Raw genomic sequence first — 17,097 nt, forward strand, 5'->3', positions numbered from 1 at the left:
GGGCATGTCACACTTCTGCTGCTGTAGCCCCGCTCAGAGAAGCTGGGCAAGCAGGGATATTGGTGAACAGGCCAATGGGCTACTGAGACACTCAACTCACAGATCGTTGACTTGTAATTAGCAGATCCCACAATAAAGCCCTGCTTGCTGCCCCTGATGGAGGCTCTGCACAGGCAGGTTGTGCTGCCCGAGCTGCCGGGTGCTGCTGCTTCCAGAGCCAACGCTGGAATCTGGCTCCTTTGTTTTGCAGGTGGGTGCATGTCCCCAGAGCTTATAGGGGTCATAGAATCATAGCACAGTTTGGGTTGGAAGGGACCTTTGAAGTCCATCCAGTGTCACCCCTGCCATGAGCAGGGACATCTTCACCAGCTCAGGTTGCTCAGAGCCCCGTCCAGCCTGGCCTGGGATGTCTCCAGGGATGGTTCATCCACCACCTCTCTGGCCAACCTGGGCCAGGCTCTCACCACCCTCAGGGACAACAATTTCTTCCTCATGTCTCACGTACCCGGATGCTCCCCTGCACTGCAGAGCAGAGGTGATCATGGCTTCCAGCCCTCCCGAGACCCTGAGCTGTGTCACAAGCCACAGCAGACCCAGGAAGAGTGACTGGTCAGTGTTTGGGGTTGAGGAGAGCAAGGTAGGTGTCCTAATGAACTGGGTGAGATCAGTGACGTGACATTAACATGGTCCTATAACAGCAGGTGCACTATGCACATCCAAGCCCCTTTGACCACTGGTGGGACAAGAGAAGTCTGGTGTGCTGGGGAATTGCCCTCACCTTGCCAGGGTGGCTGTGCTGCGTCTTGGTGTCCCCACACCCGACCTCCTGCTCCCTTCTCGCTCCAGATCCCCCCACATCACCTCTCTCCTGCCTCAACTCCGCTCTGGCTCCTGCCCGCCTGAGTTTCTCGTGAATGAATTCAGAAAATGTGATGGGCTAGTCCCTGCGCCCGCTCGCGGTGGATGTGAACACGCCAGGATAATTATTAGCGTGTTGGATTAGAGAAAAAAATCATATTTTAATTGTGTAATTACAGCAATTTAAAAGCCCTCAGGCCTTAAACACCTCTGCTTGCTGGCAGCTGGCAAGCCATGAGTCTTTCATGGCAATTAGCATACATTGTATGAAATATTTAGCAACCTAAAAAGATGGAGCTTCAAATATGTTTTTTTTGCATTTGCAAGTCATATTGGTCACTCGGAAGGTTATTACCTTTCCCCCAAATAACCCTGCCCTGCAGAAGAGCCGGCAGCTTGTTGGCACTGCCAGCTTCTCTGAGCAACGCAGCAGTGTGTCTGGTGTTCCCAGGGAAGGAGAGGACTTGCAAGAAGTCTGGGGAACATTTTGGTCACTTCACGGCGGGGCAACAGCAGAGCCAGGAGCAACAGCTTGCTGCTGGGACCGGCTTTGTGCTCCGAGCACCTACCCTGAACTGTCCGCCGTTGCCGTCATCAAGCTCCAGGATGTAGCCTTCCACCTGCACCGTGGACAAGGGCGGCTGCTTCCAGGACAAGGTGGCACTGTTGTTGTGGGTGCAACACTCCTCCAGCTGCAGGATCGGGGGAGCCGGCACTGGGGAGGAAACTAAACACAAGTTAGTGGAACCCTGGCTGCTGGCAGCATGGAGGAGGAGTGGGGAGAGATTTCCACAGAGCTTCTCTGCTTTTTCCTATGTTAGAATCATATAATTGTTTTGGTTGGAAGAGACCCTCAATATTGACTCCAACCGTTAACCCACCCCTGGCACTGCCCCATGTCCCTGAGAACCTCATCTGTCTGTCCAGACCTCCAGGGCTGGTGACTCCAGCACTGCCCTGGGCAGCCTGTTCCAATGCCCCACAGCCCTTTGGGGAAGAAATTGTTCCCCACATCCAACCTCAACCTCCCCGGCACAACTTGAGGCCGTTTCCTCTGCTCCTGGCGCTTGTTCCTGGGGAGCAGAGCCCGACCCCCCTGGCTCCAAGCTCCTTTCAGGCAGTTCAGAGATCAGAAGGTCTCCCCTCAGCTCCTGTTCTCCAGCTGAACCCCCCAGGTCCCTCAGCCGCTCCATCACACTTGTGCTCCAGCCCCTCACCAGCTCCGTTCCCTTCTCTCAACTCGCTCCAGCACCTCAAGGCCTTTCTTGGCGTGAGTGGCCCAGAATTGACCCCAGGATTCGGGTTTGGCCTCCCCAGTGCCCAGCACAGGGACGGTCACTGCCCTGGGCCTGCTGGCCACAGCAGTGCTGGTACCAGCCAGGATGCTGGTGGCCTTCTTGGCCACCTGGGCACATGCTGGCTCATGTTCAGCCGCTGTCACCAACATCCCCAGGTCCTTTTCCACTGGGCAGCTCTCCAGCCGCTCTTCCTCCAGCCCATCCCCTGAGCTTCCCTGCCTCCCAGCCCATCTGCATCTCCTGTCGGCTTCCCAGGACTTGCCAACTTGCAAATTGCTCACAGGTTGCAGCGGCCCTTTTGCTTTCTGCAAAGCAATGTGAATGCAGCGGCTCGCTGTGGTGCAGGAGAGGGAGCACAGAGGGAAAGGAGAACAATGAAGAAATTAAAACTGAAATAAAGGTCTAAAACAACAGGGAGGAAAGGAGAGAGAGGAAAGAGCCTGAGCTAAGTGGCGTGGCTCTTTGTGCCTTTGCATTTGGAGGGCAGCTTGCAAGCTGTCCCCTGCCAGATGCTGCTCAGCACCAAATGTATGTGAGCAGAGGTTTGGGAAGCACTCCTGAGACCATGGTCTCTACCTCTACCAGCTGAGCAGGGACCAGCCTGGCTCTCCTAGCACTGCAGAGCACTTTCTAAAACAAAACCAAGCTCCCGGCACCTTGCTCTGGCACACAGCAGCCCACTGATGCAAGACAGGGAGGCAAATGGCTGGCCCAGGGGTGCAAAATACACAGGGACCGGCGTAACTCTGGTTCTGGGGTGCTCAGTTTTGTTGGGAGAAGATGCAAAACTGCTCTGCTGCTCCTTCCCTGCGATGAGTTGGATCAGCATGAACAGAGAGGGGCTTTTGAAAGGCACTGGAAATATTCTTACCTTTCATCTGCACGAAGTCGAGCTGGTGGATGGACTGTAGCAGAGGAGCGTTGTCAAGGTTCAGGTCGAAGTCCGTGGTCATCCGAGGTGTGAGCGTCCCCTTTCCCCACTGGTCCTCAGTCAGGTGCACTCTCCTGATGAGAGCGTCCGAGATCTGGTGACAAGGAGCAGCCTCAGCACCCGAGGGACACCTGGGCTGGGCTTTGTCCCTGCCCTGTTCCCCGCCTGGAGCTCCCTCTTCTGGCCCTGACTGCCAAAAGCTGGGACATCACATGTGGTTTCATAGAATAGTTTGGGTTGGAAGGGACCTTCAAAGTCCATCCAGTGCCACCCCTGCCATGAGCAGGGACATCTTCACCAGCTCAGGTTGCTCAGAGCCCCGTCCAGCCTGGCCTGGGATGTCTCCAGGGATGGTTCATCCACCACCTCTCTGGCCAACCTGGGCCAGGCTCTCACCACCCTCAGGGACAACAATTTCTGCATCATGTCCAGCCTGAATCTCCCTCCTTTAGTTTAAAACCATCACCCCTAGTCCTATTGTGAGGGGCTTCCATCATTGCCCCTTGCTTCAGGCTCAGACTGGCACAGGGACCCTGGGAGCTCTGGGGACTATTTTAAAGGCAGATTTCACTACCAAAGGGACCAGTCCATGCATGAACAGCGGGATGCTGTTCTCAAGTGCTGTTTGCCCATCTTGTGCTGGAGAACCATGAGACAGTGCATTACGATCACTGCTCCAGATACACAGCACCGCCTGCTGCCACCCTGTGCTCAGAGCAAGCAACGTCCTTGGCCTCCTTCTGCTCTGTCCTGCTGTGAATCCGGAGGTGATGAGAGCTTGGCCCTTGGTTTCATGGCTGGAAAAGCTGTGGGACATCACCCTGGGTGTAACCAACCTGCAGAAAGCCGCTGGGGTCATTCTCCTTGATCACCTCCAGGCAATACTCCATCAGGCCCGTGGTCTGGCGCAGCTTGACCGTGCAGTGAGAAATCTGGTCTCGCACCACCTGCAACGGGACAAGGAGAGCGGCGTCGCTTGGAGCTGCTGGGTTTTGGGAGATGGGAGCAAACAGGCTCTGGTGACACGTGGGCACAGAGACAGGGTGACACAAAGGGAGACAGAGACTCAAGGGAAGAGAAAATGGCAGAACTGGCCATGATACAGAATTCCAGATCCTTGAAAACCTGGGGAAGAATGAGGTTTGTTTAGCTCAAAATTATTAACTCATGTAATTATTCAAAGCAACAGGGCAATTCCACGCTCTGTCTTTAATTAAGACAGCTTCGGAACTCCACACAAAGCAAATGCCCAGCCCCACAGCATCCATGGGGCTGCCCCATCACTCCTTGGCTGTGGGGTTGGCTCTGGGGCAGCTGCACCCAACGGCCCCGGGTGAGGAGTGAGCCTGGGATTCCATGAGGAACGAACACATCACCTCTCTCAGCTTCTGCTCTGCCTAACGATCTGTTTGAGATGCTCATCTGCCCATCGGCTGAGATGGACCACGGTACGGAATTGCCTCATTTTCTCTGTTGGGAGCCAAGGGAAGAGCTCAGGTGTGCTGCTGAGAGGAGATAAACCCTGTGCACCTCATGGCAGGGATCCCTACCACGTGCCCAGGACCTGGCGGCTGACGAAGATTGGCAGAACAGCTCAGGAAGAGATATTTTATGCTTTAGAGGAACGTGCCCATGGTAGATAATATTTATTTTTCCTGGAAGAGCTTTAAAGCTGTGTAGAGGCTGAACAAAGCTACGCAGCTCTAGGGATCGCGGCTATTCAGGATGTTACAGGCAGTAAAGACGAGCTTCCCATCAGCATCTGCAGCTGCAGCGTGATGGAAAAAGCTCCAAGACGCGGCGATTAACACTTCTGGAAGCTTGAACGACTGCCCTAGGCTGAGAAGCAGCTCCTCCCATGAGCATCCCCCCTGGTCTGAGCGTTGGGGAGGCAAAATGAAGCACGTGTCAGCCTCCTGTATGGAACAACCGGGGGTTTCATGGGAGGCGATGACTCCTGCAGGGCAATCAATCACATTGTGCGTTGCTTAATTATCATTTAATCACCCAACAGGAAGAAAAGACTCACCAGTCGTGCAACTTGGGGACAACATACCTGCTTCTGAGAAATGCTATAATATGAAGCACTCTCCTAGCTGGCTCCTTTTTAATCTTTTAGGGACTTGCTGTTTGCAGAGCCAACTATGATTGCTTTAACAATCCAAGCCCTATTTTCCCAGCCTGTGCCAGGGAGCTGCAGCCACCACACCCCATGTACAGGGCAGAAAACGCAGCAGAAGAAGCTCCCTTATTTCTAACACCTGAGTGCCCTGGAATGGTTGTGCTGGGAGGGAGCAGAGAGAACGGCGAGTCCTGCAGATCCGGTTTTGCTCAGCGGGTCAGATGGCAGCAACGTGTGACAACCTCGGCCCAGCGTTCACAGCTTTCTGCTCACTTGTCACTCATCTTAGAATGCGTGATAGCGCTTCTATTTGGGTTCTTATCTTTGTAATATTTAAAGTGTATCTGGTCCATTAAAAAAACAGGTAAAAATACTGATTCCTGGCAGTTGCAGTGTGTAGCACCAGTTCAGAACAGTTATTGCCATGACTAAGTCTGTGATGGATCATTCTTGATTGCTCTGGAATTCAAGGAAGTAGCAGTGTTTGATTTTGTCCCAGGTTAGTTATGTTAGTTAGGCGCTATAATCACACAAGCATTTATAAAGATGCTAATTCAAGTGCAGACTGGACATGAGGAAAATGTTCTTAGCTCAGAGGGTGGTCGGTCACAGGCCCAAGCCTGACGATGCTCTTAGTCCTATGGTTTAGTGCCAGGCAGTCCTGTGAGGAGCAGGGAGTTGGGCTCGAGGACCCCTATGGGTCCTTTCCAACTGGAGATATTCTATGACTCCTACACCAAAGTTTTCTGAAAGCATGGGCAAGCCCCTGGGTTTCCTTTCTCCGTGGGGATGGTCAGTCCTTTGGGGTGGGATCCAGAAGGTGCAGAGCGGGTACAAACCCTTGCAGCAACCTGCAGCCCCTGCCATGCAACACAAAGAAGCCCCGGCATCAATTTGATCCCTTCTGCCCAGAGAGAAGGTGCCGGGGGGTCGTTCTGCTCGTGCAAGGGTTGTTGGCCATGTGATGTTGGGTCTCTTGGCTGCAGATTGCGGTGTTACCACTGAGCGTGAGATGAGCCCAGCCTAAGCTCGCTGCTTGAGCAAATCCTGACTGAGACAGAGTGAGGTTTTGCATTCCCGGCCTGACGGACTGCAGAGGGGTGAGTGGGGATCACACCCCGAATGCCCAAAAATGCGGTGTCCTTCTGTCGTGTGAGACCCCTATCTGGGGAAATGCACATGCCGCCAGGAAGACAGTAAAGATGGGATTGATATAACAATCTTCTTATCTTCTTTGCAGCTTAAATCTCTGTCTGGTTTGCCCAGGATAATGAATTTGTGAGCTTCTCCCTGCCTGAGTAGATGCTTTTGAAGTATTACCAGCAGAATTGCCATCTGCTCCCGGCAGCCAGAACACATGGCTCCGAGAAACAGCATTTGTTCGGTGAATCATAGAACAGTTTGGGTTGCAGGGACCTTCAAAACCCATCCAGTGCCACCCCTGCCATGAGCAGGGACATCTTCACCAGCTCAGGTTGCTCAGAGCCCCGTCCAGCCTGGCCTGGGATGTCTCCAGGGATGGTTCAGCCACCACCTCTCTGGCCAACCTGGGCCAGGCTCTCACCACCCTCAGGGACAACAATTTCTTCCTCATGTCCAGCCTGAATCTCCGTCCTTTAGTTTAAAACCATCACCCCTTGTCCTATCACAAGTGGCCTTGCTAAAAAGTCTGTCCCCATCTTTCTTATGGGCCTCTTTTAAGTAGCGTAAGGCCACAATGAGGTCTCCCTGGAGCTTCTCTCCTCCAGGCTGAACAATCTCAGTGAAGACAGGCACGGTGTCCCAGGACAGCCATGGACATGTGTTTCCCTGTCACTCTCGTAGCCAAGGGACAGGTCACAGGTGGGGCAGGGGGACCTGCCACCACTGTCCCGGTGCCAGCGTGGGCCCCGCGAGGCTCATGGCCCTGTCGGGAAGGAGGGACCTGGACCCAGAGACACCAGCCCCGGCTTTGTCCCTGTGTCCTGCGCGCTCCCGCCACGGGTGAGGTGAGGCCAGCGCCAGGCAGCTCCAGGCTCATTAATTACCGAGCTTTCTGGCAGATTATCCCGCTAATAAACCTCTGGTCCGGAGTGGAAGTGCTTGCTGCAGGGTGCCACCGAGGCTACGTAAATCGTTATGCATGAGGGCACAAACTGAGATACAAGAAATTCCATTTATCACAAGTAAAAGCTGGTTTTTTTTGCCATAAAGGTGGTCAAAGAGTGGAGCAGAAAGGCTGCGGAGTCTCTAGCCTTGGAGATACTTAAAGCCTGAGCCCGGGCAGCCCAGGGCAGCAGCTGTAGGTGCTCAGAAACCGCAGCCAAAGCAGCGATCCTGCCCTTCTGTGACTCTGCCATCCCCTTCGGGGACCGAGCCCCTATTCATCCGGAGAACTAGAGCATGAAACAGCGGTTTAATTGCAGCATCTACACAGCAGGCGAGCTGACAGCAGAAATCCTCGTTTCCCTTCGCCGCCAACAAACCCTTTTCAAGGCAAGAAGAGGGATCTTTGGTTGGGATCTTGTGGGACTTGGTGGCTTTACAGCTTCTGCGCCCCGTACCAGAGAAGCGGGATGCGGGCAGGAACAGTCAGACGCCATGAATTGCTTTGATTACGGGAATAAAAGGTTTTAAAAATAAGATGTAAACATCCCCCATGCCTTCAAAGGCACGGTCTAAACCCAGTGGGGCTAGTGAAGCCTATAAGTTTTCCATATGGCCTTAAGCATCCTGCGGTTGTCCTCGTGCACCAGGGATTTCCACATTTGAGGGGCAGCCTCAGGAAGACTCAGAGGACTTGCAGGATTCACCAGATTGCCCAGAAAACCAGGTTGCCATGAATTTTGCATGGAAGTAGATATTTTATAAACCTCTCCTGAAGCCATGTGGGTAACACACCTCACTGAGCACTGGCACCTTCTGGGAAAGGGGTAATGGCTCAGCTGGCGAGGGGATTTGGGCAGCTCCATGCGTTTTATTTGTGGGCGTTTTTATTAAACGTCTTTTATTTTTTTTCCCCTTTAAGTGCAATGGAGGCAACAGCCAGAACCTGGCTCCTAATTACAACCTATAAAAAGGACTTTTGCTGTGCACTCACAGCACCTCACCACTACCTTAAAATAGGAAATTTATTTCAAGAGCTTTTCTTCCCTGCAAGATGACATTAACTATAATTTACATTTTAATCCAGCTCCTAGAAGGCAGTAACATCTGCGCTCGACTTAAATATCTTCTTCACCTTCCTCTACATTTTAATTCTTGGATAGATTAGCGGTTTTCAAGGCACTCAGCCTCACTTGAACCCCGGCTCCTCAGAGCCCAAGTCCTGCCAGGGATGTCACTTGGAGGACACGGAGCCTCCGCACCCGGGTGGCCGGGACGTGGTCACCTGGGGACAGAGGGATGTGTCACGGGGAGCGGTGCTGCAAAGCCAGGTGGAAAAACCCAGATGGAAAAATCCGCGGGACAGATCCTGATGGTTTGTGCTGAATCCCACAAGCGCACGTCTTTCAAGCAGAGCTTCTCCAGGTGGATGTTTCCATGGTGACTTGCTTCTTGTTACTGGGAAAGGAGGCTCTGGATGGAGCTGGGAGAAGCGGAGCTGCCGTGATAACAACCCCGTGCGATGCCGATAGCAGCACGTCCTGGACACTTGCACAAGCCCATTAGTGTGAGGTTAACAGCTGGACTCGATAATCTTGAGGGTCTCTTCCAACCAAAATTATTCGATGATCCTGTTTCCAAATGGAAATGCCCACAAGCCCTCGTGTTGTGGTGTCCGTCATCTGTAGGTGGACCAGAGACCGGTGGCCTCCCTCATTTGAGGTAGGTCCAGGAATCCCTCTGGAAGCCCAAAGAGTGAGCAGGGGAGGATGCAAGTGGAGCCAGAGAAGAGACACAGGTGTTTGTAGCCCAAACACTGAAATGCCCTTGGAATAAGGATCCTGGAAGCATGAAATGATGTCGGTGTGAAATGCCTCAGCTGTGCGGTATCAGTGATGGCCCGAGCCCAACCACCTTGTCCACCAGACACTGCTACACTTGCTCCACTGCCCCCAGGTGGGATTTGGCCCTTTGCTTCACTTCTTAGCCCCAAACCAGCTGAAAAGACACAGCATAGTGACTGCAGGAATGCCACAAGCCCATTTTCAGAGCTGACCTCAACGTCCATCTTGAGAGACATAGCTCAGCTCCCGCAGTGCCAACAATTCACCGCTTGGTGCAACCTGAAGCCATGAGGTGTTCACCAAGCACAGAACAGAAAAAGGAATGATTCTTACTCCTGGCCAATGACAAAACTGGTGTTTCATGGCACCAAGTGCCCCAGGACTTCAGCTGAAGCCAGCAGAAGTTCCAAGCACTCAGCATCCTGCGGGATCAGGCTAGTGGCTCAGAAGTAAGAAGGGACATGAACAAGGCTCTTTTCCAGCCTGTGGGTGCTCTGTGTGTGGCTCTGCTGACCTAATGACCAGTAATTAGCCCAGTAATGGAGTAATTCAGCAGGAACCACCACCTGGAGGAAGCAGCACTTGCTCAGTGCCCATCATGCTCGGGGCGGGCTGGGCATCTGCAGCAAAATGGAATTCAACCAAAGTGAAAAGCAAGAAGAGCAGCTTTCCAGCAACCTCCCTGCTCCTCCCACAGCACTTCACCCCAACAAACAGCACCATGGTCCTTGTCCCCGTCTGGTTCCAACCCTGCAGAAAGTTCCCCGGGTAGGGACTCACCTTCAGCTTGTGCTCGTGCTCCTTATTGACCCGGGACAGCAACTGGGCTTTCCTTCTGTTGAGGGCATCGATGAGGGCGTCACACTGGGCCACCAGGCAGGCTTCAAACTCCACGCTGTTCTCCTGCGGGTCAGAAAGGAGCAATACAGCCCAGGGCATGTCTCCAGTTGGGAAACCTGATTTTTTTTTTAAATGCTACCACATGGATCATTTTTATACATGCAGCCGCACCACTGCGATAAATCTATACCATCAGCACATGGGGTGCATATATGCCTTTGGCTCACGGCAAATGTGGCTGTGGCAGGTGAGCAACAGGTTTGGTCCATCCTGTCGCATCCTTGGATCTGCCTGTGGCAGAGAAGAGAAGGGCTGGGGTCTCTGCTCCATGACACAGGCAGCTTTGAGAGCAGCAGTTTTTGGGAGGGCTGCAGGGGGGTGTTGATTGTGGGCCCCTTTGGGAGAGCACCCACCAAGCCAAGCCAGGGCAGAGGACTGCAGAGAGCAGCTCATCCCCCGGGGAAGAGGCTGCTCCTCGGCCAGGAGACACAGTACCTGGATTTGCTGCACCATGTTGCGGAGCTGGACCAGGAACTCTTTCGCTTCCTTGGCTCTGTCTGACAACCCGTTCAGGGCCTGGGAAAGCTGGCTCTGCAGAGAGAAGAAAAGAGAAGGGTCATTGCCATGTCTTGAGCTCATCCCTGTGCTGGAGGAGCTGGTGTGTGTGGCTTGGGCTGGGGAGGGACTGCAGCCCAGCGCTGCCTTCCCGGGGTGTGTGGCCTTCAGCTACCCGCTGAGGTGTCCTGGTCCTGCTGCCCCGAGAGTAAGGAGAGATAAAGGAGTGTTAACCACCATAGAATCATTTTGGTTGGAAAAGACCCTTAAGATCACCAAGTCCAACCATAACCCACCCCTGGCACTGCTCCATGTCCCTGAGAACCTCATCTACATGTCTGTCCAACCCTCCAGGGCTGGTGACTCCAGCACTGCCCTGGGCAGCCTGTTCCAATGCCCCACAGCCCTTTGGGGAAGAAATTGTTCCCCACATCCAACCTCACCCTCCCCTGGCGCAACTTGAGACCGTTTCCTCTGCTCCTGGCGCTTGTTCCTGGGGAGCAGAGCCCAACCCCCCTGGCTCCAAGCTCCTTTCAGGCAGTTCAGAGATCAGAAGGTCTCCCCTCAGCTCCTGTTCTCCAGCTGAACCCCCCAGGTCCCTCAGCCGCTCCATCACACTTGTGCTCCAGCCCCTCACCAGCTCCGTTCCCTTCTCTCAACTCGCTCCAGCACCTCAAGGCCTTTCTTGGTGTGAGGGGCCCAAAACCACTCCCAGGATCTGAGGTTTGGCCTCCGCAGTGCCCAGCACAGGGATGGTCACTACTCTGGTAGCCCTGGGTTTGGGGAGCAGATATTCAGTGTCCACCTCCTCCACAGGCTTCCCTGGGTGATGAGAGACAAGCCACATCCCTCCTGGGTCTCAAAGTCACTATGTCCCCTAGATCTCTGCTCTCTGGGGAGCCAGACACCAAAAATCCCGTTGGATCTGATGCACGTCTGCTGAAGATGATCAGCAAAAAGAAACAGGTCATGTCACCCAAATCAGACTGAAAATCTCCCAATCTCTCCTGAAAGCAAAGGTAGAGCAGGGTCCTCCACCACCATGCAAAATACTGATGGCTCGTTCCTCTGGCTCATGCTGAGCTGAGTGGCATAACAAAGCAATAATAATGATAATGACTTGTGATTTTTCATGTTCATGGCTCTTTTGAAACATTAGCTTAGGAATCTCCTTCCCCCTTTGCCATGATTTCAGAAAGAGTTATTATCCCAAGAACTGGGCAAATCACCCACAACAACCAACCTCTCGGAGAGATTTTGCCGCTTTGGTGGGCTGCAAAATGCCTCCGCGTACCACGCAAGGTTTTGGGGTGTGATCTTGCTTTGTGGCACACACAGAAGGGGACCCAGAAGATGGCTGATGTCCCCAAATCTCCAAAAGCCTAATGTGACCGTCCCCACTGTGGTCAGGACGCTGACACCTTCCCCATCGTGCTGCGTTGGTGTGAATGGGACAGGGAGGAGATGAGATGGGAGCAGGGGGGTGATGGTGCAGAAGGGATACGAGATCACCTGCTGAGATGATGCTGGGGCCGAAATCAAGAGAACAAAACCAAACCAAACCCTGCTATCGGAAAGACAAGACAGCAAATGGATGGCGACCATTTAACAGCCCGGAAAATGACCTTACTGCTGCTTCCCCAGGGGACACTAATATAACCCTAGCGATTTCTGCATTTCCTTTGTGATTTATTGTGCTCGAGTCATTAGGATGTGGAGCTAATCAGTGAATGCATCTCTAATAAAAATGGGATTACTAAATCAGCTCAGCAGGGCCTCCCCATCCCCGAGCAAAGGAACAGAGATGAGGTGGGAGCCTGAGCTGCTCCCTGCGGCGCTGGCACCCCCAAAACCACCAGTTTTGCCTCGTCCTCCCCACTGCACCCCCGAAAAAGCCTCTGTCACCCTGCCCCACACTCACCCTCCAAAACCCCCACACGGCTCCAGCTCCCCCAAGCTTAAGAAGATGATTTAATCCCATCAAGGTGGTTTGGTTTGCTGAGAACCGAGCGCTGCAGGGCCCTGGGCTTCGATAAGCAGAGAAAGTCAGCGGGAGTTTGTTATGTTTACAAGCTCCTCATTAAAATTGCAGCATAGTGTTTTTTTTTTCCTTTAATAAAGTCTTTGGCTTTTTTTTTTCTATCAACATACATTTCAGAAAGGGCATCTTAATATCAACATAACTCTTTGAGGCTTTCCTAATAGGCAAGCGTTTTAAACACGCTCTTAAAATTTAATGAGAGCTCAGTGACACCCGTGTGCACGGTCCATGTGCTGCTGCTTCACCCCGGACACCCTCAGTCTCACAGCACAGCGGCTTCCAGCTTTGAGCCCGTCCATGAAAACACGGTCCATCGCCTTCTGAGCATCCCTCCCTCCCTGGTCCTGCATCCCCCTCCTCAGCCCAGAACCTTGGGATGACCCGAGGCTGGAACAGCTCTGCTATGGGGACGGGCTGAGAGAGTTGGGGTGTTCAGCTGGAGAAGAGAAGCTCCAGGGAGACCTTATTGTGGTCTTTCTGTACTTAAAAGGGGCTGATAAGAAAGATGGGGACAGACTTTTGAGCAGGGCCTGTTGTGATAGGACAAGGGGTGATGGTTTTAAACTAAAGGAGGGAGATTCAGGCTGGACATGAGGAAGAAATTGTTGTCCTGAGGGTGGTGAGAGCCTGGCCCAGGTTGGCCAGAGAGGTGGTAGATGCCCCATCCCTGGAGACATCCCAGGCCAGGCTGGACGGGGCTCTGAGCAACCTGAGCTGGTGAAGATGTCCCTGCTCATGGCAGGGGTGGCACTGGGGGAGCTGGGAAGGGCCCTTCAACCCAAACTGTTCTGTGGTTCTATGTTCTCACTGCCACTGGCTCCTGCAGACGAGGGGCATGAACTAACCAAGAAACTATTTTTTCCATACACTTAAGGCTGATGAAGTGCACAGGGACACCCTGCCCCATCCCTTGTCCCCAGTACGGAGACTGGGGTGTGATGTGCATTAAGAACTAGCACGCCCTGCGCAAAGCTGGTGATGCCAGTTCCTATGTACGGGTGGCCACACGCTCACCGGACACGGGAGCTCTAAGGTTTGATTTTTCATCACTATGAGCTTCGTATCAATCTCCAGGAAGGGTTCCCATCACACCAAGACTCTCCTGGAGCCGAGACACATTCCTGGACATGTCCCTTTGAAACAGAAACCTGCCCGAATCTTCCGCTGCATCCCTGCTGCTTATGGCAAGTCAGCCCTCTGGGGACTCAGAGCCGCAAGCCATCACGGTTAGCCCATTAACCGAGGTTAATTAATGCTATACGACACCGGAGCGCCTATGGGAATGTGCGCGGGGACTTGCGGGCATGCCTGGATGTATTCATTAAGGGCAGCGCTGCAGGCACGGTGACAACATGATTCATCACTGCACACCCCAGAAAAACACAGTCCTTCTGGTTTCTCTTATTATGTTAATAAGTCAGAGGCTGTGGAGAGAAATTAAATGACTGATTGTGTCCGTAAATTCTACAGGTACCTTCCACGACCCTTGGAGCAAACCCAAGCTTTATTGCAGTCTGTCGCTTGGGAGGAGGATTTAATCAGCGGACACGGACGGCAGAGTCACAGGTTTCCCACAAATGTGTGATCTACCTGGAGGGAGCAGGAGATGGAGACTCAGGATGAGTCCCCGGTCATAAGGACCTTGAGCTTTGTCTCCTGCAGGTGCTGTACCACACTGCAGGAAACGATGCTGTTAATATTTCTGACACACGCTGGAGGGATTTCCCCTCTCTGCGAAAAGCTGGAATGCTGCACTTTGCATCTACACGTGAAACAAAATCTTCGGGGTTCTCAGGGTTGCGAACCCCGCTTTGGGGACCACTGTCCCCCCGCGGAGCAGGGGACGGTGGATGGGGACAAAGTGTCCATCAGCGTGCAGCTCGCACGGGCTGGACCGGAGCAAAGTCTCACCCTGAACTCGCACACGCAGGAGAATTAATGAGTGTGAAATGAAGGGAAAAGAAATCCCATTTAGCGCCGTCTTAAAGTCAAGTGAATTTGTTCTTTGCGGAAAGCTGGCCTCTTTTTCAATGCTCTTGTTTCAAGGCACTAAAGAAGAGACCTCTGTAATGCACATTAGCATTAATGGGAGCTAAGCATTTAAATCTCTGTCCCCAGAGCACTTAGGAGAGAATCCTTCCCCTCTTTGTGCTGCTAATAGCTCTGTAACCCTTCTTCCCAGGCAGGGCTGACAAAGGGGTCTCTGTCTCTGGTTCCCGGCGCAGGGGTGAGCACAGAAGGCTGGTGGCTCAGTGGGGCTGAGCAGGCTCCAAGAAATGGAGAAAAAACACCATTTTAAACTCCGTGTCGTCTCTCAGATAGAGCCGGTGTGGTTCTCCTTCCATATAACCCAGCAGCCAGCGATGGGGCTCCTCTGCGTTTCCCTTGAGGCAAGGAGCAGGCTCAGCCTGTTATTTCAGGAGGCACAATGGTTCTAAGTGTGCGCCCTGTGAAAGACACCTCCGCTGGGCTGCTGCAGACCACACCTGCGTCAAAGGCCATTTGCACCCAGGATTTCAGATGAATGCACCTCCTCACCAGCCCCACCCGTCACCCCCGGACAGAAAACTCACCCCCAAAGAGCTCTCAGCATCATACTGGAGCCCAGCACCTGCTCTGACATCTCAAATGTTGCAACCAGCTCCTGTTCCTTCTCTCCTTCCAAACATCTCACAGCCAGTTCCTATGCTGGAGCTTCCATATGGAGGTAAAAGAATCATGGGATAATTTTAGTCAGAAAAGACCCTCAAGATCATCGAGTCCAACCATAACCCACCCCTGGCACTGCCCCACGTCCTGAGAACCTCATCTCCGTCTGTCCAGCCCTCCAGGGATGGTGACTCCAGCACTGCCCTGGGCAGCCTGTTACAATGTCCCACAGCCCTTTGGGGAAGAAATTGTTCCTAATATCCAATTTCAATCTCTCCTGGCACAACTTGAGGCCTTTTCCATCCTATCACTTGCTATGTGGGAGAAGAGACCAACCACAGCAAGAAAAGATGCTGTTTCCAGCTGTTCTGCTTGTAGCCTTGAAAGGGTGAGATGTCACAGATGCTGGAGTTGAAGTCAGGTGCTTCTTTCATTTAATTAAAGCATAGGACCTACAGCCTTTGAATCCTGAGGCGAGCTTACTGTACGTGATGCCCGACTAATTAAAATAGGATGTTTAATTAAAACTTGCATCCAGTCAGGAAGCTGATGAAGCTAAACCGCTGCTAATTGGCTTTTGGCTCCAGTCACAAGAGCTTGACTTTTGGATTCAACGCTGCCTAAGAAGAGAAACCAGGAACTGTAGCTTGGCCTGAATCTGCTCCTCAGGACAGGAGTCTCCAGCCTGGGGTGTGGGGAGACCAGACTGGGGTCCTGCAGGTGACTGTCCCCATGGGACACCAGGGGTGGTCCCCATGGGACACCAGGGATGGTCCCCATGGGACACCAGGCTCCTTCCTGAGTCTGCTCTAGAATCGTTTTGGTTGGAAAAGACCCTCAAGATCGAGTCCAACCATAACCCAGCCCTGGCACTGCCCCATGTCCTGAGAACCTCATGTCCGTCTGTCCAGCCCTCCAGGGATGGTGACTCCAGCACTGCCCTGGGCAGCCTGTTCCAATGCCCCACAGCCCTTTGGGGAAGAAATTGTTCCCCAGATCCAACCTCAACCTCCCCTGGTGCAACTTGAGGCTGTGTTTCCCCATGCCAAGCCCCAAGGCTGGGCTGCTGCCCGCCAGCTGGTAGGATTTTATTAAATCCCCTTATTTTTTGATAGCATTGATAACAGAACAGCAAAGCCGTGCTGGGTACTGCAGCATGGAGCGGAAATCACTGCCAATCCAGGCAGTGTCCATGCTGGGGGTCCTATCAGCTCGGGCCAGGTTGTTTTTAATTATCCCCACCTGCCCGAGTCATTGTGTATCCAGGTGAATGTTGCACTCCTGTGCTCCTGGCAATAAGGAGCTGCCGCAGGGTTTTGGGTGGTTTCTGGGGAAGGCAGTGTCACCAGGAGCAGCGTTTGGGATGTCCCTGTGAAGGACAAACCCCGAGAGCTCAGGTGGGACCAGTGTCAGCTGCCTGTCCCACACAAACACGGATGTCACCAAGATCCCTGCGCTGGCCTAACCCACCCCTTTGGTACATGGCTAAATCTGGGTCTGAGCCATTTCTGTGCCCAAGCCCCATATTTGTGGGATTATTTGCTTCCTTGGGATCCCTATCCTACCACATCATCTCCCCCGTGCTCCCTGCAGGATGGTGACTGCGATAACGAGCCAGGAGCTGAACCCCCCAGCACCGAGGTGCTGTCACTTCGGCGCACAGATGGCCCCGGCCGCCGGCTTTGTTCACTCACACACTGGAGCAGTGTATTTCCTCAGCAGGCAGAACTGATTCAAAGACTCCAGCCTGGAAATAAAACAAGGTTATATTCTTCTCAAGCGCGTGACCTTGCTAAAACCCCTTCATTGCCTCGGGTGCTGCTCCGGGATTCCCTGGCCGCTCTGCCTCCTCCCAGCCTTGCTGCAGGAAATGC

At 53.2% G+C, this 17,097-nt stretch overlaps 1 protein-coding gene across 6 annotated transcripts in view; it reads right to left on the reverse strand.

Moving 5' to 3' along the window:
• The window catches only part of TRIM9 (tripartite motif containing 9), a 65,794-nt gene that overhangs the window by 16,778 nt on the left and 31,919 nt on the right, over positions 1–17,097 (reverse strand). For 4 of the 6 annotated variants that reach the window (XM_065063067.1, XM_065063065.1, XM_065063064.1 and 1 more), the window contains exons 2-6: positions 10,474–10,569; positions 9,919–10,041; positions 3,924–4,034; positions 3,028–3,181; positions 1,428–1,585 (exon numbers count right to left, since the gene is read on the reverse strand). In XM_065063067.1, the coding sequence (XP_064919139.1) occupies positions 1,428–1,585; positions 3,028–3,181; positions 3,924–4,034; positions 9,919–10,041; positions 10,474–10,569 (642 nt within the window). The remainder of the gene's footprint in view (positions 1–1,427; positions 1,586–3,027; positions 3,182–3,923; positions 4,035–9,918; positions 10,042–10,473; positions 10,570–17,097) is intronic. The other 2 variants (XM_065063068.1, XM_065063063.1) reach the window with 1 other exon arrangement.

Source organism: Columba livia, chromosome 5, assembly GCF_036013475.1.
Source record: "Columba livia isolate bColLiv1 breed racing homer chromosome 5, bColLiv1.pat.W.v2, whole genome shotgun sequence".
In the NCBI taxonomy this organism is placed as follows: Eukaryota; Metazoa; Chordata; class Aves; order Columbiformes; family Columbidae; genus Columba; species Columba livia.